General features: G+C 40.7%; 2 protein-coding genes, 1 long non-coding RNA gene and 1 other non-coding gene across 5 annotated transcripts in view; 2 read left to right on the top strand and 2 right to left on the bottom strand.

The window, feature by feature from the left end:
- Positions 1 to 1,635: 1,635 nt before the first annotated feature.
- On the top strand, positions 1,636 to 8,812 carry LOC142401200 (general transcription factor IIF subunit 2-like). 2 transcript variants are annotated; one of them, XM_075486534.1, is made up of 9 exons: positions 1,636 to 1,791; positions 2,544 to 2,617; positions 3,141 to 3,165; positions 4,410 to 4,548; positions 5,726 to 5,785; positions 7,229 to 7,310; positions 7,486 to 7,585; positions 7,880 to 8,023; positions 8,332 to 8,812. In XM_075486534.1, the coding sequence occupies exons 1-9, from the start codon at positions 1,726 to 1,728 to the stop codon at positions 8,452 to 8,454; spliced, it is 813 nt and encodes a 270-aa protein (XP_075342649.1). In that variant the 5' UTR covers positions 1,636 to 1,725; the 3' UTR covers positions 8,455 to 8,812. The 2 variants fall into 2 exon arrangements, with proteins under 2 accessions (XP_075342649.1, XP_075342732.1); XM_075486617.1 differs by lacking the exon at positions 5,726 to 5,785.
- Positions 8,813 to 10,115: 1,303 nt separating this feature from the next.
- Positions 10,116 to 12,087, bottom strand: LOC142401762 (uncharacterized). The gene is made up of 4 exons (XR_012773205.1): positions 11,978 to 12,087; positions 11,045 to 11,192; positions 10,664 to 10,758; positions 10,116 to 10,262 (listed from the first exon to the last, which is right to left on the bottom strand). It is a non-coding gene; the product is annotated as an uncharacterized LOC142401762 (long non-coding RNA).
- LOC142385855 (small nucleolar RNA SNORA31) lies at positions 10,484 to 10,620 on the bottom strand. Its single transcript, XR_012770252.1, has one exon. It is a non-coding gene; the product is annotated as a small nucleolar RNA SNORA31 (small nucleolar RNA).
- Positions 12,088 to 17,051: 4,964 nt separating the features above from the next.
- LOC142400910 (protein TANC1-like) overlaps positions 17,052 to 26,870 on the top strand; it is a 29,405-nt gene continuing 19,586 nt past the window's right edge. Inside the window, exons 1-5 of the mRNA XM_075486179.1 lie at positions 17,052 to 17,137; positions 18,601 to 18,731; positions 20,533 to 20,773; positions 21,428 to 21,709; positions 26,642 to 26,758. Of these exons, the coding sequence (XP_075342294.1) occupies positions 18,651 to 18,731; positions 20,533 to 20,773; positions 21,428 to 21,709; positions 26,642 to 26,758 (721 nt within the window). The 5' untranslated portion in view covers positions 17,052 to 17,137; positions 18,601 to 18,650. The remainder of the gene's footprint in view (positions 17,138 to 18,600; positions 18,732 to 20,532; positions 20,774 to 21,427; positions 21,710 to 26,641; positions 26,759 to 26,870) is intronic.

Below are 26,870 nucleotides of genomic sequence, written 5' to 3'. Positions count from 1 at the left end.
TTTATGCTCCTAAAATCTGGAACAGTCTTCCAGAAGATGTGAGACAGGCCTCAACTCTGACAATGTTTAAATCCAGGCTGAAAACAGTTCTATTTAGCTGTGCATATGACACCTGAAAGTATTTTATCTGCACTCTTCACTTTTAAATTAATTAATTAATTAACGATTATTTTTAATGGGTTTTTTAATTTTTTTAAAATTTTATTATTATTATTATTATTATTATTATTTTAATGATTTTATTGCCTTCTTGTGATTTTATGTAGCTGTGAAGCACTTTGAATTGCCTTGTGTATGAATTGTGCTCTATAAATAAAATTGCCTTGCCTTGCCTTGCCTTGCCTTGCCTTGAAGCAGGGGAAATGCCACTATGGCTTAGAAGGAAACAGCTTATGGCGAATTACTGGGTGCAGTTAAAGGGACACAGCAGGGAGCATCCAGTAAAGAGAGTTCTGGAAATGTGCTGGGAAAAGGGGAAAGGGGATAAAACAAGTTTTGGATGGGTCAGTGGGGGAATAGCAGAACAATTAAGCGTACATCATCTTGAGGTGAGCCCGACGGTTCTGTGGACAAAGGTACCTAAGTGGATGCTGCAGGAGGCCAAGGTATATTTAGAAATGCAAAATATTAAGGAAATAAGTAAAACTGTGGTTTTGGTGCAGGAATTTTATAGTTATATAGATAAGAAATACAAGGATGATGTGCATATATATACAGATGGCTCCAAAGAGCAGAAAGTAGGGGCAACAGGGGCAGCAGTGGCTGTCCCTAGTCACCAAAGCTCAGTGTCAAGAAGAACGTCGGACCATTTAAGTATATATGCAGTGGAGCTATGTGCAATACTATTAGCAGTAGAATGGGTGGAGAGTGTGAGGGAAAAAAAGATAATTATATGCAGTGATTCATTCTCATCGATCTTCAGTATTAAAAACAGGATAGCAGATAATCATCAAGAAATATTATATGAAATACAGTTAAAAACATCTAGGTTAATAGAAGAGGGGAGGGTCGTAGTGTTTATGTGGGTACCGGCACATGTAGGAATCAGAGGGAATGAATTAGCAGATAAGTTAGCTAAGGAAGCAGTGAAGAAAGAAGAGGTCTCCATGAAAGTAAAGTTATCTAAAACAGAGGACAAAAGTTTAATACGGAAAGAAATGAATAAACAGTGGAATCAGTATTGGAAGAGTCAGGGAAAGGGGAGACGTTTATACAATCTACAGAGTACAGTAGGGGAAGGAGGGTGTGATGGGCAAACAAGGACAGAACAAGTAATCATAAGTAGAATTAGGATAGGTCATAGTGGGTTAAATAGCACTCTTAGTATAATAGGCACATGCAACAGGTCAGTGTAGTTGTGGGGGAAGAGAAACAGTAGAACATGTATTATTAGAACGTCCTATGTATAAGAGGGAGAGGAGAGGGTTGAGGGAAGGAATAGGTAAGGGAGGGGGGAGCTTAAGGAACTTGGTAGAACATGGGAAGGCTAGGGAAGAGAGGAGGGTCATAATGAGGTACCTGGTTAAGACTGGTTTAGGCTTAGAGTAAGAGGTAGAGTCCAGTAGATGGCGGCAAATGCAACTACAAGAATGCCAGCTGCCATTAAAAACAAAAGAAGAAGAAGGACGTCAACATTGGTGTGGACCATATGAGGTGCCGTACTTGCATATTTCTCCTACGCTCCCGTATGGCGGGTGAATCGATAAATTAGCATCATTTTAAAACATGTCGGAAAAAGGAGAGGTAGACTTAACTGGTGCCAAGCAGAACACTGGAGTGTGGCTTGTTAAGGTGCGTGTATACCATCTTAAATCATGTTGATAAGTGTGATTTAGGCTCAGTTATTCATGTAAACACACCGAGGCTAACTGTAACATAGCTTAGCATTTATACGACTGCCGCATGAAACAGTGCGGTATAGCTAACGTCAGCTAAGACCACCAACTGTTGCCTAAATAGGTCAAATAAGTTGAAAGTACCCATCTAAAAAAATCCCAATAAGCCAACTGAGTTGAGAGCTCTTCTAACGTTGGTAAAAAAAACAACAAAAAAAACAGCCAAACTTGAAGGATTTATGGAGTTCAATAGGGTCGCTGACTGCTGTATCTGTGTTTGGTGGGTCTGTTGAGCTCTCGAAATGTATTTCTGTATTTTTGTCACTAATATTATGAGAACCTCCTGATTGGAATAGTGTCAAATAAACTGCCAAAGCTGGATACTTTGACCAACACGTTAACGCTTCTGTTTTCATGGCATTCAAATTTTGTTACTACTGTTTAATATATAGTATAAAAATTGAAGGGGTCACAAATGTAGGCATTTAGATCCAAACTGCGGTGTGGATTTGATGCAGTAGTAATACATCTGTGGCTCCAAAAACAGGCAGTGCGTCCTTACAGTCACTGGATGAGAAAGTATCCCAACGGCATCCAATTTTCATTAATATGAAATGGAATAGTTACCACTTTTTGTTGATACCGCAGGGACCTTTGTTTAAAGATAAATAATCTTTCATAAAATACCGACATGCTTCTTTTTTGCAGGTGCCAAAATACCTCTCTCAACAATGGGCAAAGGCGACAGGCAGAGGAGAAGTCGGGAAACTCAGAATCTGCAAGTATGTGAAATAAATGAGCGTCCATAAAATGTGTCAGAAACCTGTCTTCTGAGTTTAAGCTGGGGCCGCACAGAAGGAGCTTAGGTTTAACTCTTGTATGTTAGCGTTTATATCAGGCGATGTAGGTCAGTATACATCATGTGGGGTTGCAGCTCGCAGCTATCAGAGATGTTCGTTGTACAGTTACGATGTCAGAAAATATCAGGGTGTTATGCAACTATTACTGCTGTTCGCTGTCACAAATATCCTGCAAGGTAACCATAATGTCTTTGAAGAGTGTGACAGACTGGAAAGGAGATACTTGCATGAAATGTGAGGTTCCACTTTTTTTCCAATGTTATAGATAGGAAAATGTAGATATTATGATAGTCTTTCATTTTTGCACTGCTGTACAGTTGTTGAAACTAGTAGGGAAGGACGGGTGTGTTTTGTCAATGTACCACCGCAAATAAATAGTTTTAAATGAACAGTTTTTCTTGCCAGTCATTGGAGTGATATTTTGCTTCTTGCTTTTGTTTTAAAGGAAAGGAAACCAAGGAAAAGCAGAGGTGAGTGATGCTCAAAGGAAGCCCGCTGATACTCAAATAAATGTGCCACACGCAGTTCAGTTCAGTTCAGTTCATTAATACTTAAAGGTGGGCTATGAGATGTTTTCTGGAGCATTTTTTTTATCATATTGTCCGAAAACCTCCTCATGACCCCATTGCACCCACTAAAATAGAATGTTTGGAATTTTTTTTTTTTATATTTTAGTCCATTGTAGAGGGTGTAGCAAGAGGAAATGTCTGACCAATAGAAGTAATGATGAGAGTTACTTCTATTGGATTCTGACATGCCAATCAATTGTCCCCCCCCCCCGCGCGTTCACAGACTCTTGATTCGTTCATGTGTTTTGAAGGTGTGGTTTCGAGGGGTGGGGTGAAGGGAGAGGCAAGGTTGTGTATTTTCAAAAATATAGCTTGCAGGAACCGTTTTTCCAAGATCTCATACCCCACCTTTAATTAATCCCTGAAGGGGAAATATATTACTGCAGAATGAATTATTGTTGTGGACAGATGACAAAATGAAATGAAAATAGATATAAACAAATATACGTTGACAAACTTTTGGACAGTTGAAGTGTTGCAGAGAGAGATATGTGGTTTAAATAATCGGATATTGCCACTAACCGCTTGGGTTCTTTGTAACTCAGCAACAGCGTAGCTGATGATGTCACACACGGCATCAGCAAGTGACATGGTTTGAACTCTCGGCAAATAACGTGGACACAAACTCGCAGCCAATAGATTCCATCCGGGGTGCAGAGTCGCTCCTGCTCAGTGGCATGTCAGGGGGATTACTCTTTGTGTTGTTAACGAGCCCTGCAATCTGTCCTTTACCGTTACTGTCCAGAATACGTTCCTGCAGCTGCGTCTCGGTAAACAACTAATGCTACATTCCCAGTGTGCTCGTCGGGGCTCTCAGCTCACCCGTTTTATCAGTCTGTCCCATCAATTTTCCCATGGGCTTGTTTATGCATCCTAACAGATGGGAAGTGCCAGAATTAGCCACTGATCTTATTCCAGCGACATCCAAACCAGCTCAGAAAAATGGTCATAAAATGAGTGTTTTTCCATATAAAAAAGCTCATTTGAATTCATTTATGTTAGGTGACAACTTCTGTGCATAGAATTAACACAACTGTCCAAAATGTGTTCTCTACGTTGTACACTGATATGAGAGTCCGAATAATGACGGTGTGATTGACGGTGGCCCTGAAAGGAGAACATGTGCCTCTCTGTGCTGTCTGCAGGTGTCTTTTACTTTGAATGAAGAGCTGACTGTGATTGAAGGCATAGAAGATAAGACGGTGTCAGCACCTCGTGACCATCCGTTCACCATGCAGTCAGTGGGAGGTCAGATGTTGGCGGTCTTCACAGAGAGCTCATCTGGTGAGTTCCTGACAACATGAGGCGCCTGTTAGAGTCCGCAGAGCACTTTTTCTGTCATGTGAAATATTTGCTTTTACTAGAGTCCAGAGGTAAGTTCTGTGTGATGAGTTGGTGGACGCGTCCATTCTGCTACTCGTACAGCTTGCTGTCTTCATGCACAGTCTTTTCCTGCCTGTCTTGCTCGTCTCTCGTCGCTTGTTGTGAGACTTTTTCTTGGGTGTGAAGTTGTCTTAACACTGTACATACAAGCAACGTACTGTACAATGGAAACCAGTCAAATCATTGTCCTAATCCAGTCTGATTACTCTGTCTCTGCATATGGGAATTGCAGCTGTACTGTTTGAGCATTTGTCAGTCATTTGTTGTGGGTTGACCTTTTCAGTCTCATGCCAATCACCACAGTTGATTGATTGTGCGATCAGTCACACCGTACCATTTGGGAACAATGTAGCACAACACAAATCATTGCTGAGTGTGGAGTTGATTTAATTTCTGCATGGGCTTCTTTGGTTAAGTTTGGATTTCACCAGCCTTGTCTGCCCTCTGAATATTATGAGGTCATGTTTTTTGTTTTGCTTTGAGTGCTGGTGGTCTTGTGCTGCAGTGTTTATTTAGAGAGACCCTTGTATGTATATCTGTGTGTGTGTGTGTGTGTGTGTGTGTGTGTGTGTGTGTGTGTGTGTGTGTGTGTGTGAGAGTGTGTTTGAGGGCTGAAACGGTACACAGACACTGTTTTTAACCATAGAAATATTGCTAAGCATAATATGATGTTTATTTTTCAGCCGAGGCTTATCGGAAAGGCAGCTGATAAAATGAGCATCACAACATATAAAATTCAGTTGATTTCCAGAAAGGACTAGAACCATATCAAGGTTTTTTTTGTTTCTTTTTTCTTTTGAGCCTGTAAAAACAAGCATTCGTGCAGCCTTGTCTTGGATGCGCATCAGTGGTGGGACACGGTGTCTGTGCTCGCTCGTCACAAAGTCTTGCTTGCTTTGCTCTTATGCCCGTGTGTTTGATTGACAGAGATCATGTCGAGAAGCTGTGTGATTTAACGTTTTTGTGTCGGACTAACTAAAACCTGGGTGTTGATGTTGCTGCTCGACTCCCCTCCTTCCATCCCCGTCTTCCATCCCCTGTTATTTCATGTTTACCATCCCTCCCTCCCTTCCTGTAGGCCAGTCAGAAGAAAGATCTGATGGCAGCAGCTCAGGTTCAGGGGCGGGGGCAGGTCCAGGTGAGTCCTCCATTTTGCCACAAAGTGACAAAACTGCTTCACTGGACTGAGTGTCTCATTCTTCTCAACAAATGGCATTTGTGGTATCATAATAATGAGCCGTAGGTAGACCTTAGGGAGGTGAGCATGTTGGTGACGGGACTAGATGTTTTTTTCACACGTAACAACAGATTTTATCTTCTTTGTTGTGCTCTTTGTGCAGAACTTCTGCACACTGTTAGACTGTTGCTCAGAGTTTAGTCCATGTGGCGACTTTGGTTTCAAGTTGTCTGCTCTCGGTGGTGGTTGGGAAGTCGGGCCAGTTGTTGAATTTGTGACAAAGGCACTTGATGTTTGCCTCTTTCTAAATGTTGGTTTATATCTACCCAGTCCTTACAGCTGGCAGCCATGTAAGTCTTCTGACCTGTGACCTTTTAATGAACTTTTTGTACTTTTTCTCTCGGGTGTTTAGATTGTTCGAGCTGCTGTGTTTGATATTTTTCGTGGAGCCATCCGGTTCTTAGCCATCATGGCCAACAGTCAGAGTAGGCGAAGCAGGATGGTGTCAAATACACCGTGACCCAAAGAGGGAGAGTAGAAAAATTGTAGAAGCTGTGAAGTTTAAGGTGAAATTGTTTACGAAGTAATGTAGTATTTATTTTTTCACCAGTTTACACGCACAGCAATATCAGCCTAACTAAGTTACTGTGAACGAGACTCTGCCATGTTGTGATTACCGTAACCCGGCTTTAGTTGCATTATGTGGATATTTATACACCGCAACCGCACTATGATTTCATACTGGAGTTTTCACTGCTTTTTGTGGCACACACGGCTACTTTACGGCACATGCTCTGGTCTCCTCCAGCTACCGGTGGGGGACACTTTTGGAGTGAAGGACAAAATCCTAGAAAAGCAAGAAGTTTTCTGGAATTTGGATAATAAAGAAATATTGCGTCGGCATAGGGGATGTAAATGGGAATTCGATTTTAAACTCAAGTAAACACCAAAATCTTTTCTTATTTAGAATAAGGTCAGCGGTCAGAATATTGCTGTGCTTGAAAACAGAGCCAGAGCAAAGGGAATAGACTGAATTAGTCTGCCACGGTGCAGATGACCCGCGTGAATAACTTCCAGTAAAACGACCATTTAAGGCGTGACCTTCAGTCTGAGCCAGCAGCCAGGTAATGTTTTTATTGTATTGTAACAGTTGGAAAATTAAGAAATCATGATTTGGAAAAAAAAAAAAAAAAAAAATGGTTGTAAATGAATCGAGGACATTTTTTTACATGTTACTGTGATCAAGTTGGAAGCTTAGTTTAGTCCTTTCTCGACACTTTATACAACTGCATTTACAGCGTTGTTTTTATCCCTCCTCCCTGAGTTGAACATGCATCACAATCCACAGATTATTTTCAGGTTTTTTTTTAATCCAAGCTTTAATGAACTCTGCTTTTCTCCCAGATAAAATAGCCTTGGAGGGCATGGTAGTGCAGAGAGCAGAGTGCAGACCTGCTGTTAGTGAAAGTTACATGAAACTGAAAAGGTGAGTATTATTTAGATCAATTTAATAAAGTTAAGAACCGAGTTGCATACATGAATATAGATTGTGTGGGCAACATGGCTGAATTTTCATACACTGCGTCTTTGTGCTGAGTGTCCCTTTAATGTTTCCGTGTGATGACATCGTGTGGCTGGTAAAGTGATCCTCTGTTGAACAGATTACAGATCGAAGAGTCTTCCAAGCCAGTCAGGCTGTCGCAGCAGTTGTCGAAACCTGTCACCAGCAATTACAAACCTGTGGCCAACCACGATTACAATGTAAGAAGTCCTACAGAGGACTGTACATGTTTTGTGTTATTCAGGCACATAAATGATGCATTTAGCGAAACATTCTCAAGCCTCTGGGATTTGTACATTTTTGTACCTACATGCTACAAATTATACAAGAAAAAGTAAAGCTAACCGAGACTTTTGCATTCTTAAGAAAATGATTAGTGACGTTTGAATGTGAGTTGTAATAAGAGATGGCAGCCGAAGCTGCTTGGCAACTAATGTGCAAGCTGCAGATTAATGTGTGATAACTGTGCTCCGTCCGTTTACTCTTTGCTGCAGCGCGAGTACGAGCGGAAAAAGAAGGAGGAGGGCAAAAGAGCAAGAGCTACCAAGCAGCAGGTGCTGGACATGTTGTTTTCTGCTTTTGAGAAGCACCAGTACTACAACATCAAAGACCTGGTGGACATCACCAAACAGCCCGTGGTAAGACCAGAGAGCAGCAGGAGGGCCTTTGTTATAATGCTGCTCATGCCAGATGATTTTGGCCCAGAAAAAAACGCATTCATGGGGATGAATTATACATTTGTTATGGGGCAGAGCCCTGCTTGTTACATAGTCATTTAAATGTGGGTTACTTGGGTTCACACAATTATTTTAGTTCCTTAATTCTACTGCTGCCTATTTGAGAACTTTTGACGATTAATGATACTTACAATTATGATTTTAATTCTCACAGGCCAAGAGTGTTAGTTTTTTCCCCTTATATTTAGTCTTTTTTTTTCCTCTCTCAGATTTACTTGAAGGAAATATTGCGTGATATCGGCATCTACAATGTGAAGGGAACGCACAAGAACACCTGGGAGCTCAAACCAGAGTACAGACACTACCAAGCCGAGGAAAAGACTGATGAATAGTCACAATGGGCTCCTTGTTTTCATTGATACGGGCCCTCGCTCATCAGGCCCGGGTTCTCTCCTGATTCCCTTCCATCAGGTTTCAAGATGATGAAGCAGCGAGGGGTTTCCATGTGTAGAGGACTGGATGTGACAATGGTTTTCTAGTTGAAATGCAACCGAACAATTTTCTGCACCATGAGTAACATGGTCAACTTTTTATTGACAGAGAGACCTGTATTTTTTTTTTTTTTTACACTTCTGTCGTTTGCAATAATCCATTTAGACATCAGCCTTCAATGGGTCAGCCTCTTTCCAGTGTAATTTTAGACTGTTTTACATAGAATTGACTTGCGTAATAAAAGTTGTTTTAGTGTTTTTTTTGTTCTTTGTATTTTTATTTTGTACACATCATACCTCCACAGTAGTGTCAGCAGAGCCGGTGTAAAAAGGCCCCATTGCTCACCTGGTTTTATTTCAGTTTGAGCTGCTTCATTTTTTATTTTTTTTAACTTGTAAACTGATGTACAGATAAGCTGCAAAGAGGGTTAAGAGCTACTCTTAATTCAGCAGAGCAGAATCGGTGCACCTTGGTACCGATCGGCCCCCGTTTTACAGAAGAAAGCTGCGTCATTCCCTTTAGGGATCACGCATTCTTTGGTTAGGTTTTCCCTCAGATTTTTCGTGATGCGTGTTGGAAAATGCTGTTCAGCTCAGTTTCTCAGTGTTCATTCGGTTCAGAAAATCATTCTCAGACCCTTCACTCACACAGATTTGGGGGTGGGGGGTCTTCTTCACCCAAGAAAACACCATTCACATCATGGATGGAGATGTTTCATTAATGAAAAGTAGTTTGCTCCAACCCAATTTGAATTGAACTGAAGTGTAAGCAGGCTTACACCATACAAACTGAGATCCCCTCACTGTAAATGTCTAAATGCTGAAGCTTGACCCATTCTTGAGGTGTTGGTCACATTTGGGCTGCCAAAAACAATTGTGCAATCACAAATACTCCCCCATTTTGTGTTCACATGGCAGGAACTGAAGGCAATTATAGTTCATCGGTTTCCATTTGTTGGGTCCGTTTTTGTAATCCTACGTCAGACACGAGGGGAACCGTTAATGTTCATGTCCAGTCACTCAACACAAATGAAGCAGCAGAAGTCTCTTGACATAAAATATACCTACATCTATATAAACCATTTTAAATGTAAGCTTTAATAAAAAAAAATAGGCTAGGGGGTTGTTGAACCACCATATGGCTGAAATTACAACTGATTCCTCAACCAACTGCCATCTGGCAGTTGCATCACTTAGGCTTTCATGCATGATGCAAATCCAACCAGAAAAAAGTGCTTTAAAAACTGTGTTACCCCCTCAGAGAACCATTTGAACAATCTAGTCTAAAACTATCATTTGTGATGTGGCCTCATTGCACTGCAAACCTACTTTAGGATCCCACTGTAAGCAACTTCCTGAATGTTCTGTTCATACTTCCAGTTACCTTACACGCCTCACTTATTAAATCGTGGCATCAGTTGCAATTTCTGCTTCTTTTAGACATCTTTCTCATTAGACTACGTGGGACATCGTATAAGAAATGTTCCTAGTTATCATTCACTTTACCGAGCAGCAGTTATTAGGTTCAACATTGCATAATGAGTTCAAGCTTAAGTTCAAAGACGCTTACAGATCTGAATATTTTATTTCACGTTGCAGGTATTCATGACGAAACACTTGTGGAATTTTGATTTGACAAACTAAATCAAAATTCTTTCCACCGATCCAAGCTCCACTTGATGCTCGTCCAGGGAGAACTCGGTCCTTATCTGCAAGAGAATCAGACATTTAAAGAGTTGTAGCACACCACCAAAATGCAACTCATCCTACAATAACTAACTCTTAATCCACCTCTCGGTGACACGTCCAGACAGCAATGACAAGACGTTTACATGTACTTTAAAATTAACTTTTGAATCTGTTAAAAATACACGTTTTAGAATGGACTTAAGTCCGATAAAACCCCATAAAGTGATTCTTGAAATTTCCTTAATGTATTCCTCAATCCAATCTGTGCTGCTAGAAAAATAAAGTAGCAGTCAGGAAGCGTGAGGAAAGCTCAGTTTAGCATCTCTGTGCAAACCCGGAAGCCAATGAAGTCTGCTTCAGGTCTATCAGTGGATGCAATTCAAAGTCTTTCATATCTAAAAACCAGAATGCCAGATCTCACCTGCACCCATCAGCTGTAACCATTACTCCTCAACAGTGCGTCACAGCTACTGGAAGATCCCGTTAGCCAACATGGCCAAGAGTAACACTTCAAGACTGGAAAATGGAGGAGAAAAAAAAAAAGCAATCCATTTAAGCTCTCAATAGGTATGCACAAGTACAGGCTTTCGTATTTACAAACATATTTTGGAATTGTCCTCCCATATTCAATCCGTGACGCCATGGGAAAAGAGGCGGGCAGAAAGCGCAGGGACATTTAATATTGCATCTGTAAAATTAAAACCCAGGACATCTCACAACAGAGAGCCCAGGCTGTCAAAGATGCAGCTTGTGAACAGACCAAGGTCAGCAGAAACAGATATGAGCTCATTTCTACACTTACATCTTTGCAGCTGTACTTTTTTCCTTTCTTTCAAGATGGCTCAGACTTTGTTTGCTATGCTGCAAAACTGTCACAGCATCATCATCGGGTCAAGGCGGCCATCAACCTCCAGCTGATCCATACTGGTGGCCACTAAATAGCAGATCAGCTGAAGAAACAAAGATTAAAATATAAAGATCTTGTAGTACTATTCATACAAAGCAAAAAGTCATTTTCGATCTGTTAACATGCTTATAAACCTGGTTTTCCATAGCTATAGCTGGAGTTCCAACAGAATTGTACGGGCTGTACAAAAATAATTCTATTAAGAATAGTTGTATGTCAAACACTATTAAAGTCAACGTGCCATCAGGTACATTAACACAATCTGTGGATTAACTAATATATTTTAAACGCGTAACTAATAAGTCACCACTAGTGTATTTGATGGTTTTACTAAGAAAGAACACGCTTATTTATCATTTGTAAGCCGATTTCGAAAATAATTTTAAAAGGTTAATGTGGATTAGGTCACACAGCTGCCAGCGAACAGCATAAATCCCGATCTGTTAAGGCGGTTTCAAGTCAGTACACTAACAGATTCTGAGTCAGCAAGATGAAGAAGCTAATGTCTTTAAGTCAAGTTACCATTACATCAGCTAGCTAGCAAAAATCAGCCACGCCAAAATTATGCCTACTTTTTTTTGGCTTTGTTGGACTGTGTTCCCCTTCCTGACAGGTCCATATATGAAATATTATGCATCACTTTGCTTTTTCTGCAATTTCTCTTTTGGCTCACTGTTACCATTAGTCACAGCCAATGCGTCTAATGGTCGTATGAAAGCGAAGCTAGCTAATGTACACGTGCTCGCTGGCTGATGTGTTTAAAGCTAAGCAGATGTTGACTGTTATTTTTGTTTCTTTTGAACTTACTGAGCTAAGCGACATACTTACATGACACCATGGCGAGTGATACAAGTGAACCGCTAAGACGGTTAATAGCTGGATAATAATCTTGAGAAGACTCTTCAATGCCTCCACTTCCTCCGTGTGAATGTTGTTTGAAAGGGAGGATGTAGCGTCAGCTTACAGACTTTATAGGCTGCCGGTTGTGGCTCGTCTTCGCCCCCTTGAGGACAAATAGGAAATTGTAATACACACTGTCGCCCTCTGGTGGTCACGGTAGATTACTCATAAATGAGCATATAAATGTGTTAATCTCAAATTGTTTCCTCACGATTATTTATGAGGTTTGAGGGTTTTTTTTTAACCTATTTTTAAAGGTATGCGTTCAAATAACTTTGAGGAATAACGTCACGAATGGTTTTCCAATACAGTGCCCCATCATATGCTCACATAGATGCACAGGTACGAAGTAGTTGTGAAATGCTGATCTAGTGAATATTGAATCTTTCAATAATTATTTAAAAAAACATATCCTTAAGTTGAAACATAAAAGTACTAGAAGACAAAAAAAACCGAAAAAACAGTAAGAGTGCGTCAAATATGGAGCACGAGACAAACACGCATGGGCATGACGCGCGCGCCCGCCTCCTTTCATCATTTTGTGAGGGGTGCATCACACTTTTTTAATTGGACTCCGCGAGCTTAAATGGTGTCCCCCCCCAGCTTCCTTTGGATTTATGTGAAAACATGCAGGCATCAAAGAAGACTTAAGAATAGGTAAGCTCTCATTTTAGGATGACATCATTTGTGTTTGACATCTCTGTTTTATACCTACCTCTAATTAGTGTAAATAAGCTTTTATTGTAGACTAGACAATTATTATGGTCTTAAAATACACCCTCTGGCTAATGAGGAGCTAACAATGTTGGCAATACTGGCTGAAGTAATGTGCCTTTAATCTGTATTTGACTTTTCTCCCATAGGAAGTAAAGCGAAGAAACATATCAGCTATGTTCAAAGCAGTGTTTGGAAATAAAAAGGGGGGAGGAGGAAAACCAAGAGGGAAAAAGACCCAGAGACATGCAGGTAAACAAAATTACTGAAGCTGGCTGTGTAAAAGAAATGTACCACGTATGCTCAAAAATACTGCACGCAGTTTTTATCCAACTGGATTTTTTTCCTGGTACGCAAATGTGTAAATGGGAAATTGTCTCTGATGTTGTAGAGGTCTTGTGTTATTTGATGATAAAATTCAGGTTCTCTTCTCTTGGGTGATTTAAGTAGAGCCATTTCAATTAGCCTAATTCATCAGTGTGTTCCGTCCTTCACACAGTGTCCCTCTGCTTGTATTTAAAGTGTGTCAGACGAAGTTAGAGTGGGTTAAGCAAACACTCTGACCTACTAAACACTGAAATTCACAAGAATGTGCGCATGTGGTATACCTGAATGAGATTAATCTGCTCACTTATGAGGGTGCTGTATCTGCTGTAAACTTGGTCAATGTTTTGTATTGCTATAAATGAAACCCCCCGTTCACATTTTAGGGATGTTTTTTTTCCCATTCAAAGGAAGCCATTTGTATTTTTCACAGGGTGAACCTGTCAACTTGCTGCAGTACAGTGCAGATTTCTGAATGCGCAGTGGAGATACATGAACATAAGTAGAACTGACTATTAGAGCAACCATGTTGCTTATTAATATTTAATAATGTGCTGCACTGGGAAGCAAGAACAGAGAGGAGGATGGAGAAGTGTGTCACTCTCATTAAATTCATATGGTATGTTCACTGTACAGGAATTTTCAACAACGAATCGTGTCAGATTGTTATATATCATCTATTGGATCTGTGATTCCCTGTTTTGTACAAAACGATAACAGCAAAAACAGATTTGTTCATCATCGAGGGAAGTGAAACACTGAATACTGCAGGGTAAAATGCATCAATCTAGTATAATCATTATAAATGGCAATAAAGTCTGTATATTGGATAATGTCTGCTTCAAGGCCCGGGATCAGCTTTAATAGCAGCAATTACTGGATATGAAAGTCATTGCAATTTCAAATTGAAATGTAAGAAGTGTAGCCTGTTAAATAAGTGTGATGCAATTGCTTTAAACAGATGTTCTGGTATTGCTAACTTTCCATTACCTCACACAGCAATATGCCTCCCAAGCAAGATACGTTTACTTTGGTGCAGTGACACATATTTTATGGATCACTTGCTTAATTTCTGTTGAATCAACACCTCCCCTCCTCTTTCTTTTCCCAAAATTCATCCATCTGTTCCACACAGGCTGTGAGGTGTACACTCCCAGCACCCTGCAGAGGGGTAGCGGCCAGCGTGGCGCTCACCTCCACGACCATGACAGGGGCAGCGTTGTCAACCTCAGGAGACTGACTAAGGGTGTGTCCATCTCCTTACCATCCTCCCCTCTTCTGCCTCGCCAGGCCGACATAGTCTCTTCACAGTCGTGCATCAAGTTCCCAGGTGGGTTTACGTTACTAATAATCTAAACAAAGCGTTGCCTCGGTGACAATGAGCCATGCACGAGGGAATCGCTTTAAATGTAACAGAGTGCTTACATGGCTTTGCTTTGATTAGTAGAGAGCTTCTGTGCGTTCAGCTGTACCATGTATGTGACAGAAAGTACAAGAGCATACAGACTGTGCCCCCGGGGCCCAAAAAACATGTGACAGATTGTCAGAGTAAATAATTCAGCAAAACAACTAAAGGCAAGGAACCCCAATTAGGTAGGTCAACTTTGAGATTATATATTACTTAGGATCTATATGTGAAATATTCAGGGAATTCATGACCAAGGAAAAACTAAAGCCCACATGTGACACAAGCATATGTGTCACATGTGCTTGTGGTAGATGTAGCCGTGCAAGAGTTTCATGATTCTTTACCATACATGAAATTAAACTGCGGTGGAAATTTCAGCAGGTAACATTCATCCTCCTCTCTTTCCTTCCACATGTCATATTGATCTCTGCCAATCAAGAGAGCGAAAAGTTCATGAAATTATCCAGTAGCCCACTAAAAAAATTCTATTTAGTTTCCATCATTAAAAGCAGAGTTATCTACTCACACGCTTTGAGCATGAGACTCTTGGAGTACATCCTTTTCTCAAGCCGTCACGCCACAGATCCATTTTTTCATGCACTGAAATGCAAATTCTTAACCGCTTCAGTTGTGGCATAAAAAGAGGAAACGTCAGACCATCGAGGAGGAAACTGATAAATATAAACTGCGAAAATGTGTTCCTTTATTGTCTGAGTTGTTGGGGCTATATGCATGGGAACCTGCATAGCTAATTTATTAGATAAAGTCTTGGTCTCCCTCAGGAACTGTTCTCAAGCTGAAGTCAAAACTTGGCAGCCTTAATTAAAAGATTGACGGTATTGGGACAGAAGTTGTTGCGGATACAACTAAAAACAAAGGTTTTTAAACATTTTGATCACACAAAACTCACTGACTCGGATTTATTATGAAAATACAGATAATTTCCCACATAATCAGATGAAGAACACAACCTAATCGAAAATGAAAAAATGAAACCACCTATTGTTGAGCTCTTTACTTACAGCAATCTATAAAACAAAAGTGAAGCAAAGTGGAATTTTGAATGGAAAGGGGCTTGAACGAACTCCTCTGCTTTCTTTATACAACATCTTCCACCAAGACACAGCCAAATTATGCATTTTTCATGATGTATGTATTTTTCCTTTGTTCTCATTTCTCAGTTTGTGCAAACTTATATCCTTCCCTCACCTCCTCTCCTCCAATCTTAGTCCCTCGCACCTGCAAAGCGAGAAGAGGAGGCAAGGAAAAGACACAAGGGGTGAGAAGGTGGCAGGCATTTAACAAAACAGGAACCATCATTTCAAAACGAGATGATTTCCGTATGACGTGACACAGCTGCACCATCTGACCAGCGTTTTTGTTACAGTCTACCTCTGAGGAACTTGAACAGTATTTGTGACAATATACAGTATATATTAACTTTTGATGATATTTGCAGTCATTTGCTGAAAAGATTTTGGGACCAGGCACATCTGTGCAGTCCTGCTAAAAGCTCCTCCACAAAACCTAATTTCTTGTTGTTCCTCTCTCCGCTGGGCGTTTATTAGAAGCTGAGACATTTTTAAAGAAATTTATCTGAAACTGGCCTCAGTTCACAGGCATGTGGATGCAGGAGAGAGGAGAGGAGAAGGCACAGCATAGAGAAATTAGAAAAGCCTCAATGTTTGATGAATGTCAAGTTTTGAAACCAGCAAATACATTTAGAATGGGCTTGTTTGATAAAGACATGTTCATGTAATTTCTTAGGAAAAAACGCAGAAAGTTCTATAACATTTTTTAATCATAAGATGGGAAGAAAACAGACGTCATGCTTATCTGAAGTGTCTCACCTCAAAGGAAGCACTAGGTGGCAGCGTCCTGCAGCAAGTTCAGCCTGCCATTCAGAAAAAAAGCTGCTATCACATTTCATTGCATGCACCACTGCCACTGCGTGAGCAAATGAAGGGAAAATTACAGCAAGTTAACATCCATAGTGTGTGGGTTTAAATTCTTTGGTGTTCAGATAGAATAAAAAAGAAAACAGTGTGTTACCCTGTTGAGCATTTCAGAGTCTAACGACATGTTCGATTCAAACAATGAGTTCCCTTGAGTACATGAATTAATAAATTTTTGTGTTTGCAAATGTCTCAGCTCTGAATGAGTCTCCTGTTTTAAAGAATCGTCTTCCAGCAACCCTGAAATGTTGCATAAATTGAGACACACTCACACAGAGTGCACTGCTGTCCCTACCACACACACACACACACACACACACACACACACACACACACACACACACACACACACACACACACACACACTTACAGCATTAATTTACTATAGATAAATGCACAGCTTACACTGTGTACATTCTTATGAATACTCCTGGGACACAATTCAAAATTTGCACCACAGTTCTCATCTGGGGAGGCTTAATCTCTCTCACTCACTTTCTTTCATATCCCTCCCTTTCTCCACCCCCCAATCCCTCCCTCGCATCGTGCCTGCTCTCCCTCCCTCTCCCTCCTGCCTCTTTGCTGTGGCCAAAGGACGGGTAAGGAAGCTGGAGTATGTGGATGGCTCTTCCAGTGCGAGAGAACCTCTTGTCTTTGCCTCGTGCCGTGGCAAGACAGACCACAGAGGTGAGAACAGGAGCGAATGGGCATGTGTTTAGCATCGTATCTGTTTTTCCAGGTACTGATCAATGAAGCTGAAAGATTGTGAGAATGGGGCTGAGGCGAGAGAATGAGTGAGGTGTTTTACAAGCGAAAGTGTGTGTTTTAATTTCACCCAGGAAGCTTTATATTAAGTTCCTTGTTTAAGATGTATGTAAGGAGGACGATGTCTGTGTGTTTCTCGGAGTGGATCGGTTTTATCTCTTCAGTCTTTTTCCTGACTTCTCTAAATGTTGCTTGCACAGTTAAGGTTAGATTAAAGACGTAATGGTGTAAATACATCTCCTCCAGCTGTCTTTGTGTTTTTGACCAGAGGGCTACCCTTAGGCAGATTTCATGAGGCATCCTCCATCCTGGTTGCCAGGCACCTCTCAGCTTCCCGTTTCCAATGGCAACTGCCAGGTGGTTTGATGAATAGCACTGGACATTCACGGTGTCCTCATGTTACTCCAGATTGGATCTCAGCGCTCTGCGCACTAAATGCAAAGTTTCCTCTCCTCTCCCTCATTAAAGTACACATCCTCCCCAAGTTTTCAGCATCTTTTCAACCTGTGAAAACAGTGTCGACAAAGACTGTCAGTACAGGATAAAAATGATCAGGCTTGCCTTGCGAAATTGACCTTGATCCTCTCAAGACAAGGATTGTGTTTGGCACACAGTTGGATTTGATGAAAGTGCAGTTTGATGCAGTATCTTTAAAGGGGAGAGCCAGGGAGACAGAATGATGAATAATCAGTGGAGGGAGTGCAAATGAATGTGATATTTAAACGAAAAGATATTTGTGAGGAGGAGTGAGCTGTAATCCATGATGTCCCGTCATTCTGTTTAAATGCCTACTCAATATGCATGTTACTCAGCTGAGAACAGTAGATAGACGAGATGTGAAAATGTAGGACTGTATTGCTCAATGTACAGCACAGAGATTTAAAAAGTGTTACAGCTTTACTTTGCTGAGGTGAGCATGGACTTTAGAGGAGCAGGGGTCAAAGCATTAGGGAGCTTTAACAGTGATAAATGAATGCAGCACATGGCCTGTGTCAGCCAGGCTCTCCCGGAGAAATAGTAAAGGCAGAACCAAGGCTCTCCTCTCTGTTCCAGTGTCGACACGAAGCTCATTGAAATTCACAACCCATCTCTTAACCGAGAGCACCTGGCAGGCGTATGCACTGGCAAAACTCACAAGCTCACACAACCTCGTGCTGCTGCCTCAACCAGGGACTGGAACGCCACTGTCTGTGCACTCAGAATCGGTGCAGCTGGGGCTGGGATGACCTGTGGATGCACACATACCTTACACTTGTCAGTTGCTGGGTGGGAACCTCTCGAGCGAAGCCGTGCTGAAATGGGAGTGTCATTTTGATGGCAGTTCCAGTAAGCCTGCCGTTTTGCAATTTCATTGTCAATTGTTGTGTCCTGGATTTGTTTCTCAGACCTCCACGTGGAGCCCCACCTTGGCTCCTCCCTTTCTACCCAGGAACTGATGACCAGACTATGCTTCTTATTGGGAGAAGCAACGGCCGGCACTGCTAGCTCTCCTATGGAGGACAGGAGGGAAAAGAAGGTAGGGCACATATTGATTTACTGGCCCCATGCTGTCACATGAAAAACAAAGGGTTGTTTATGACAAAATTTTCTCTTTGATCGCCAACTGAATATAACTATTCCTTTTTGTTATGTGTTAAGTTCTGGAAAGAAATCTACATACGTTTTTAACATTTAGTCTCCATTTCCAGTCTCAGTGCCCCATCAGTTTTAAGTTATTGTGCGTTATGTCTTTTCATCCCCATGCTTTTGCATTGCTCAGCCTTGGCCCATTTTCTCAGCCTCATTCCACCACCTGAGCTCCAGATTCTGTCAGCTTCACAGAGATAGCAAGGCTCATATGAGGAATGTGGGTTGTCCTGGCTAAGATAGATAAGGCTTTGGTATAAAGGGAATAACAGTGAGCTGTTTAAACTCTGCTGCTTTGCCTCCCGACAGTCTCTGTGTTGCAGAAATGTTGCATCAGTAATGAAGAGAGTGGATTCAAGTGATCAAAGGAAAGGATAAGGAATATTCAAAAGTGACAACTTTTTTCCCTCAGAGAACATGTCAGTTTAGGACCAAAATGTCTGAAGATGTGTCTCAAGATTTCACGGCCTTTAAAGCTATAAATATACAGTACTGTAATACATACAAATGATTAAGAACTATATGTGGACACATGAAAATTCTTCTCTTGAAGAAACAAGGATTAATGCCATACATTAAAATATAAGCAACATATATGTGAAAAAGAGGTGTTTCAAACAATGTGCAAAATAATTGAGCAGTTAAAGCAAGATGTCTTTGACAGTGCAGCCAAAATTTAATGATCTTAATCCTAAAATGTTGCAATATTTCATCAGTTTTCTCTGGAAAAGTGGATTCTTTGGTTGAATTTTCCATCATAATAGACTTATGTTCAAAATGACACTTTTAACATAGTAACGCATACTGTTAATTTTCAGTCAATGTCAGATTGCTCATAGCATGAAATTTGCATAATTGAGGTAATAGGTGTGTAATTTATGATAAGTGCCATAATTTAGAAAGTCTGATATTTTGTTCATTGGATTTTTGGACCTATAAATATCTATTTGATATCTTTATATCCCGACACTTGCAAAAAACTGCTTGCAATCCATTTTGTCTATGCATTCATCCTTGAGTGGAACGGCAGAATGTGTGGACAGCGACTCAAGGAGTAAATTGTATATTGCTACACTAATTGATGTAGTTTGGAGCACAACCAGCCATCATTAGAAAATACTTGGAAAATGACAGGCTGGATGAAAATAACTGGATTTATCCTTTCATTTCCCATCTGCATGCTCCCTCAAACATACTCATTGACACGAAACGGCGTGTATGAAGGCAAACACTGTCATGCAGAGCGAAGTTCTATTGAAAGGCTGACAGCTGACACTATTAATTTACTACACTTTTGAAATAAAGGAATTGCACTTAAACAGGGACAGTTCAGAAACAAGACGGCCCACTGAAGAGTCATTGCATTTGTCTGCGCTGTGTGGTTTTCGCCCACTGAGTCGCCCCTTTAAGAGATTAGCGGCACACCCAGTCTTTTTACTCCGATTGGTGAAGTGAACATGAGCACAATTTTTCAACGCCACATGTCTTCTGAAAATTCTGACACTCAATTGTCATTGTATGAACAATCTTTAATGCAACTACCTATGTCCCATCTTGTGATTTTAATGGTTATTTTACCTAGTATGATTCTCTCACTCCTCTATATGTTTCTTCGAGTGAATGAGTCTTTCCCTCCGTCTTGTTCACAGCGTAATGCTTAACTTTTTGTCACTCTTCCTGTTGTTTTTCAGTGTGACACCTCTGCCCAGGGGGGGAGTCCAAGCTCCACTCTGACCTGCAGCACAGCCTCCCCCTGCTCAGAGAGCCCCACATCCACCCTGAGCACCAGCGCTGGAGGCCAGTCTTTGTCCCAGCCTCATTGTGGCTCCAGCACCATCCCCAGTGGCACCCTTTCCAGCCCTGCACGCAGCCCCGACCCTCCATCTCAAAGCCCCACCTCAACCTTGGAGAGCAAGGACAGTGGAATCATAAGTGAGAGTTGCAGCTTTTCAAATGTATTTCTGCATTATATAAGTTCAGACACGTTTTTTTTTACACAAGGTGAGTCCAATACAGAATTTTGGCCAGATACCACTGAAAGAGTAAAAAAAAGTGAATTATCAAACCTCACTGGCTTATTTAACTCGAAATTTACATTTATTATCCCCAAACATCTTCGTTCAGGTCATATTAATAGGAAATTAGATACAACATCACTTAGTTTTAAGTCTTTCTCAAATGTGCACCCCATTCCCACAGTCTTTCTTTGTCGCCTGTGCCACTTCAACCTTAAGGCTTCAGCTCCCTCCTGTCAAAACTGGGACACTGCTGTCTTTGTTGCTTGTGGGTCTGATTCTCCCAAAATAGGACACTTTTCTCCTTAAATAGAGTTTGTATTTATAGTTGAATACAAAAGACATATCAAGTACAATAAATCTCAGTGATTGATGAGTTCATGTCATATAAAAGAGTTATGTATGTTATATTGTTGACTGAGTAAATGTGCTTTTTCTTCAAATTGAAGCCATTGATAAGTTTTGGGTCATCAGTCAATTTGAAGAAATTTTGCAACTGCACTCATGTTGTGTTAGCTTTCTTCTTTTTATGGGCGACGTTAAGCATACTTTTTTTTTTTGCACTGCTCAGCAACCATCACTAGTTCTTCTGAGAATGAGGAGCGCAGCACCTCAAGTGAGGTTCCCACAAAGGAGGAGGGCCCAGGGGCCAGCGCTAGCGTCCCAGGCCCTGCCAACGAGGGCCACCATCCCAGGACGGCTGGAGACAATCTGACAGCCCAACAAGATGAGGCTTTACCCAGATCTGAGATCATGGAGCCCAGGACTCCACCAGCACCGAAAAGACCCCTCCCACAGCACCACATACACAGCACCTCCTCACTTGTGATGACCCGCCCGAATTCAGTGGCAGGTACCTTTACCAATTTTTTTGTTCACCTGTTACTATATGATAAAAGAAAGAGCTTGCCTTTTAGAGAGCTCTTGGGTATTACTCCTATTTGCCTTCTTGTTGAGAGTTTGATGAAAAAGATTGTTACTCTTTCAGTTAATAAGAAGCTTACGCCTGCGAGCTGAGCTTTCTGAAAAGACTGGAAACAAAGGGAACAAATTCCGCCTACCTCCACCATATAAAGCTCATTAATTAACAAATATTTCTTGGAGTTTTGCCTTCACAAATGGGTTGCTTGTCAACTAGTAGAGGCTCTAGGAAGTCAAGGCATAGTCCCACACATGACCCAAGACCCACACAAAACCCATATCTGCCATTTTTACACCTCCCCCTCTTCTAAACATTAAACAAACAAGGCTTAATTAGTGAGCTAGCGAGAGAGTTGCCAAAGCTTGCACGTTGATGAAGTAGGCTAATGAAACGATGAATGTGACAGCTGTGACCCGCGTGATTAATTAATGGAGTGATTAATATCGACTGAATGGCAAATTGATTGGATTGATTGTTGACTTGACATTTTCTAACTACTCATCCAGATACAGGGAAGCATAATTTGCTGCATCTCTGTGATGCTGAGCTAAACTTCACTGCACAGTGCGCTGGTGCTCTACTTACCACTGAAACTGGATACACACAGTAAGCAGCATCAGTTAAAAGTCCTGGGAGGCTTCCAGTCGTCAGAAAAGTAGCCCCTCCCCTCCCCAGTCACGATCTTTGCTTGGCTCTTTTTCTTCCTTTAGATGTCAGTTCATTTGTGGTGAGAGCAAAAGAAGAGATCCCCTAAGGAGTGAATTCACAGTAATGCCTGCCAGTTTCTTCTGTCAGCTGGTGCTTTCATTTAAGCACTCTTGATGAAATTCAGAAGAAAGATGAAGCAAGCCGCTGTACAGTAGCGGCTAGAATCCTGCTCCACATTCATGAAAGATTTGAGCACACAGTTATTGCTAAATGCACATCATGGTACACATTATGAGATTAAACTTTGCTTTATTCCTGAATAGAATATTTTGCTCTTTAAGCAGTAATATTGTCTAGCTACAGGAGAAACTGACCGCTGATGAGATTATACAGATCAGATATTATTTGGATTTTTTAGTATGCTCAAGTTCATTAAACTAATACAAAAGTTGTGTCTTAGAAAATTCATGCTGCGTTTTGTAGATCTAAAATGTAGTCTGTATTGGTGCATGCAAAACAGCAAGATTATACAAGAACAGAAGAGAAGAGCAAAGAAATTAAAACAGATTATGTCAATTACAATCTGTGCACAGTTCGTAGTCATAGTCATGTAAAAGTAACAGTGCAGATGTTCAGGTTTAATATCACAAGTAACCAGAGCATGATTTAAAGTCCAAATTGAATGACGGCTAAGTGGCCGTGCGTCCTCATTAATGTGCTCATGAAAAGTATTTACAGAAAGGATGGATTATGTAGCCAATTTGCTTCAAGGTATACTGAGATAAATGCTTGTTGCAGCACTGTCGTATAGTAAGACTCTTCATAGAGTCAATACAGGTTGTCTGCCTCATCACCCCTGTGTGAGGACATAGATCGGGCCAGCATTGAACAGTAGGGGGGCTGTCGAAGGGATGCTGCTTAAAGCAGAGTTTGAAGATGTGCAGGAGCTGAATCAACTGCTGTGTTGCATATTTCAGTACCACATTAGTTAAGCCAAAAATCTTGGAATAAATTAAATTAATATAATTTTCTGCCCGAGCCAGTTCCAAGATCAACAGAATTTCCTATTAGCACCTCTAATGATCCCAGTAAATCATGTTTAAGTAACCTTACCCTGTCCCAAACGATTCCTCCAATTTCGAAACCGTTCAATTTAGTTGATGTTCCACGATGCCCCAGTGACATAAATCCTTAGGTGATGCGAGCCTCTCAGGGGTGCTGGGGGCTTGGACCGTGGCTGCACAGTTGACCTTTAAAGTGATGGAGGATCAACAAGGGCTTCAGGGCAATCAGCTGCACAGTCATCTGCACGGAGCATAAAGGTGGGCAGCGAGTGAGGAATAGGTTGGGCTGTGAACAGGTGGAAGGATGAGCTGTCCTGGTGTCCCTGTGTCACCCTGGCTGAAAACATGCTTTTACTCACTCACTGTATTGTTGGTCCACTCAGCCATGTGGCCTGGCTGTCTTTAGCCAGCAATCTTTCTCATCCCACTCCACACCTCCTTCACACTGTTTTGCTGCAGACTGTGCTCCATCTTCTAACTGTGGATGTTCTTTCAAGCTGCAGATCTACACTCCTGTTTGCATTTTCATGCATGGTCATTGTCCTAAAAGCTTTCTTCTACCTGTTGGAAGGGTTTTTATATTTTTACTGTATTATTTTCACATCCTTGATCTGGTTGCATTAATCACAATTTCATTGTTCTCACTGCAGTTGATTTGTTTTGCATCAGCGGGCCTCATTGGCAGGGTAGTGCTTCACAGAGCAGGCTATACATACCTTTAACAGGAATGTAAGTTACAATATTCAATTAAATTTTAGGTCCTTATGAGCTCAGATATAAAAGATAACACAGTGAGACTTCTGTGCATGATTATATTAACAGAAAATAAATTTTTTGTGTGGTACCTAATTGATTATCCTCTTGCAATGATAAAGACCAATACTATTAAATGAACGACATGGACTTGTCTGATACGCAACAAAGTCCAAAAAATAATAGTATTCTTCAATGCCAGTCTCATGGCATTGAACAAGAATTGGTAACAATAATTCTATTGACCGCTCCATCAAATATAAAATCTCAACGATGATAAAAGCAAAAATAAATATCCAGAAAACCAATATCACCACAAACCATGGGGTCCCAGTAAGCACTAGTCGCAGTAACTGTAATCTGCTTAATTGGTTCTCTGCCATGCCTGATTCATAAACCGCTTGGATTAAATTCAGAGTGAAAAAGAACCACGAACAGATGAAACTAAAGCACTTCTTCCCTTTTTATTTTCTCACCAGCTGCTCCAAAGACAGACAAGCAGCCAACCATTAAATTACCAGGTTTTAATGAGCACACTGGAGTTGATCAAAGTTTACTCAACACATTCTCCATTAACTGGTTTCTGCCTTCCGAAGGACAGATTATATTCCCCTTGAAGTTAGTGGGTAACAATGACAAGGATCTATGAGGAATAAAATGACTATATCATTTTGTTTTTCCAACTGAATTCTCGTCTTTTTATTACCTTTTTATATCTTATAGTGCAGTGGGTCCTTCTGCCAGGAGAACAGCCATATTACCACCAAAAAAGGCCATAAGAGGCACATGAAAGAAGAGTGCCGTTAAGAGAGCGGTGAAAAAGAAGAAAGTAGAGAAATCAATATTTATAGATACAGTGTTTTTGTTGTTATGTATTAGGGCATGCTTTTAAGAAATTGAGGATGATACTTAAAGAATAATGAAAAACAGGTTTTTCTGAGGTCGTTATAGCTGATGAACAAAGGTCTTTTGAGTGACACCAAAGTTGCTTATTAGCCATTTTAAAGATATTATAACCTACTGATATAGTTGCAATTTGTTGATAAATAGTTGGTGGATGTCATTTGAGATGGTTGCTATCTCAAACTTGACTGCTGGATGTCAGTAATTGTTACACACCTTTAATACAATAGCAAATTCTTTCAGCTATAATGACGTTCTCGCCTGAGAATGCAGTCACTCTCCCCTTGTTTGTTGTAATATGAGCTGCAGTGTTGTATTGTGGCAGCTTGTCCAGCCACATGTGAATGTTACCTGTGAATTCAATTAGGAGGGAATTATTTTTCCCTCCTAACTTAAATATATTCTTCAGTTCAATAGATTCCCACCATGAGAATGAGAAGACCAGAGTCAATCTTATTCTGAGCTCCCCCTAGACAAAGAGATATTTTAACTGCTTGAAGGCCTTCAAGTAAGGCCTCCCTTGCACATTTTGACTCAGTTTCTTTTGGATGGAGATTCTGCTTCTCTATTAAGCTGGTCATTTTCTCAGGTTGTATGTTGCACCATTGGATACACGAAAGCACACAATTGCCAATATGTAACTTTTAGTTAAATTCTCAACAAAAACATGTTCAAATGCAAATATCTTACTCTTATTAAAATATCTAATCTTACTAAAATTCTATAAAATTATTCATATGTAAAAATTCTTCAGAAGTTTGGGTATTGAAAGTTATTTTTTTTCTCACATTTTTTTACTTCGACTACTGCCAGTTTACATTACAATCTACAGGGTCTTCCTTTTCTCTTTTGCTGCAAAAAATTGGACTAAGAAAATAAATAGTTAATAAATAGCTTTGCTGACAATCAAATTTGAGAAAGGGCACAGTATATTAGGCATTTAGTCCTTAGTTTTCACAATAATTGCTAAAAGCTAAAAGTCCTAAAAACTGCAGAAACAGAACCTGGCTGGCCTTTAAACTCTGTAGAGCGAGTGGGTGGATGGATAGGTGAATGTGGGAGTAGAGAATGCTGTCCTCTTGCTTCTTGCTCTTTAGTACTAAAAGTTCTCCGTTGTATTTCTTCGTGGTAGCTTATTTCATCATGAGTGGAATGGTTTCTATTCTGTTATTGCAAGCTGATACATTTTTGCATTACAGCCGGCGATGTGTTTCCACTGATTATCACAAATTTGCTGTCCTTAGACAGAATGTAACATTTGGCCATTTCACTCATGTCAGCTTGAGATTACAGCATAAAAAAAAATCGTTATTTTCTTTTCCTCCCTCTTATCTCCTCAAGGTCACATATCTGCAAAAGCAAAAACTGTTTATGTCTTATGTCTCCATGGATACAATAATTGACTGGAGTATCAGTATGTATGTCTATCTTTGCAGATTTCCTTCATCTCTTTCAAACGCACTGAATTCATTTGCCGCTCATTCTCTCTGTGCAGCAACAAGCTCCACTCGAATTGAGGATTTAAGTTATCTGGACAACCAAAGGGCTGCTGGGCACCGGGGCTCCGTCCGCAAGCACAACACAGCTGGACGCACATGTGATGACTCCAAAGGTATTTTGTGGCTTCACCTCAGGGTAAAAATTTGCGTTTAAATTTAGCTTGTCGCAGAAACACAGAAAGACCTGTATGGAACACGTTTGCACTTCTCCTTTGCTTAAGGATA

Source organism: Odontesthes bonariensis, chromosome 1 (assembly GCF_027942865.1).
Source record: "Odontesthes bonariensis isolate fOdoBon6 chromosome 1, fOdoBon6.hap1, whole genome shotgun sequence".
In the NCBI taxonomy this organism is placed as follows: Eukaryota; Metazoa; Chordata; class Actinopteri; order Atheriniformes; family Atherinopsidae; genus Odontesthes; species Odontesthes bonariensis.
This window is presented reverse-complemented; position numbering and strand designations above follow the sequence as displayed.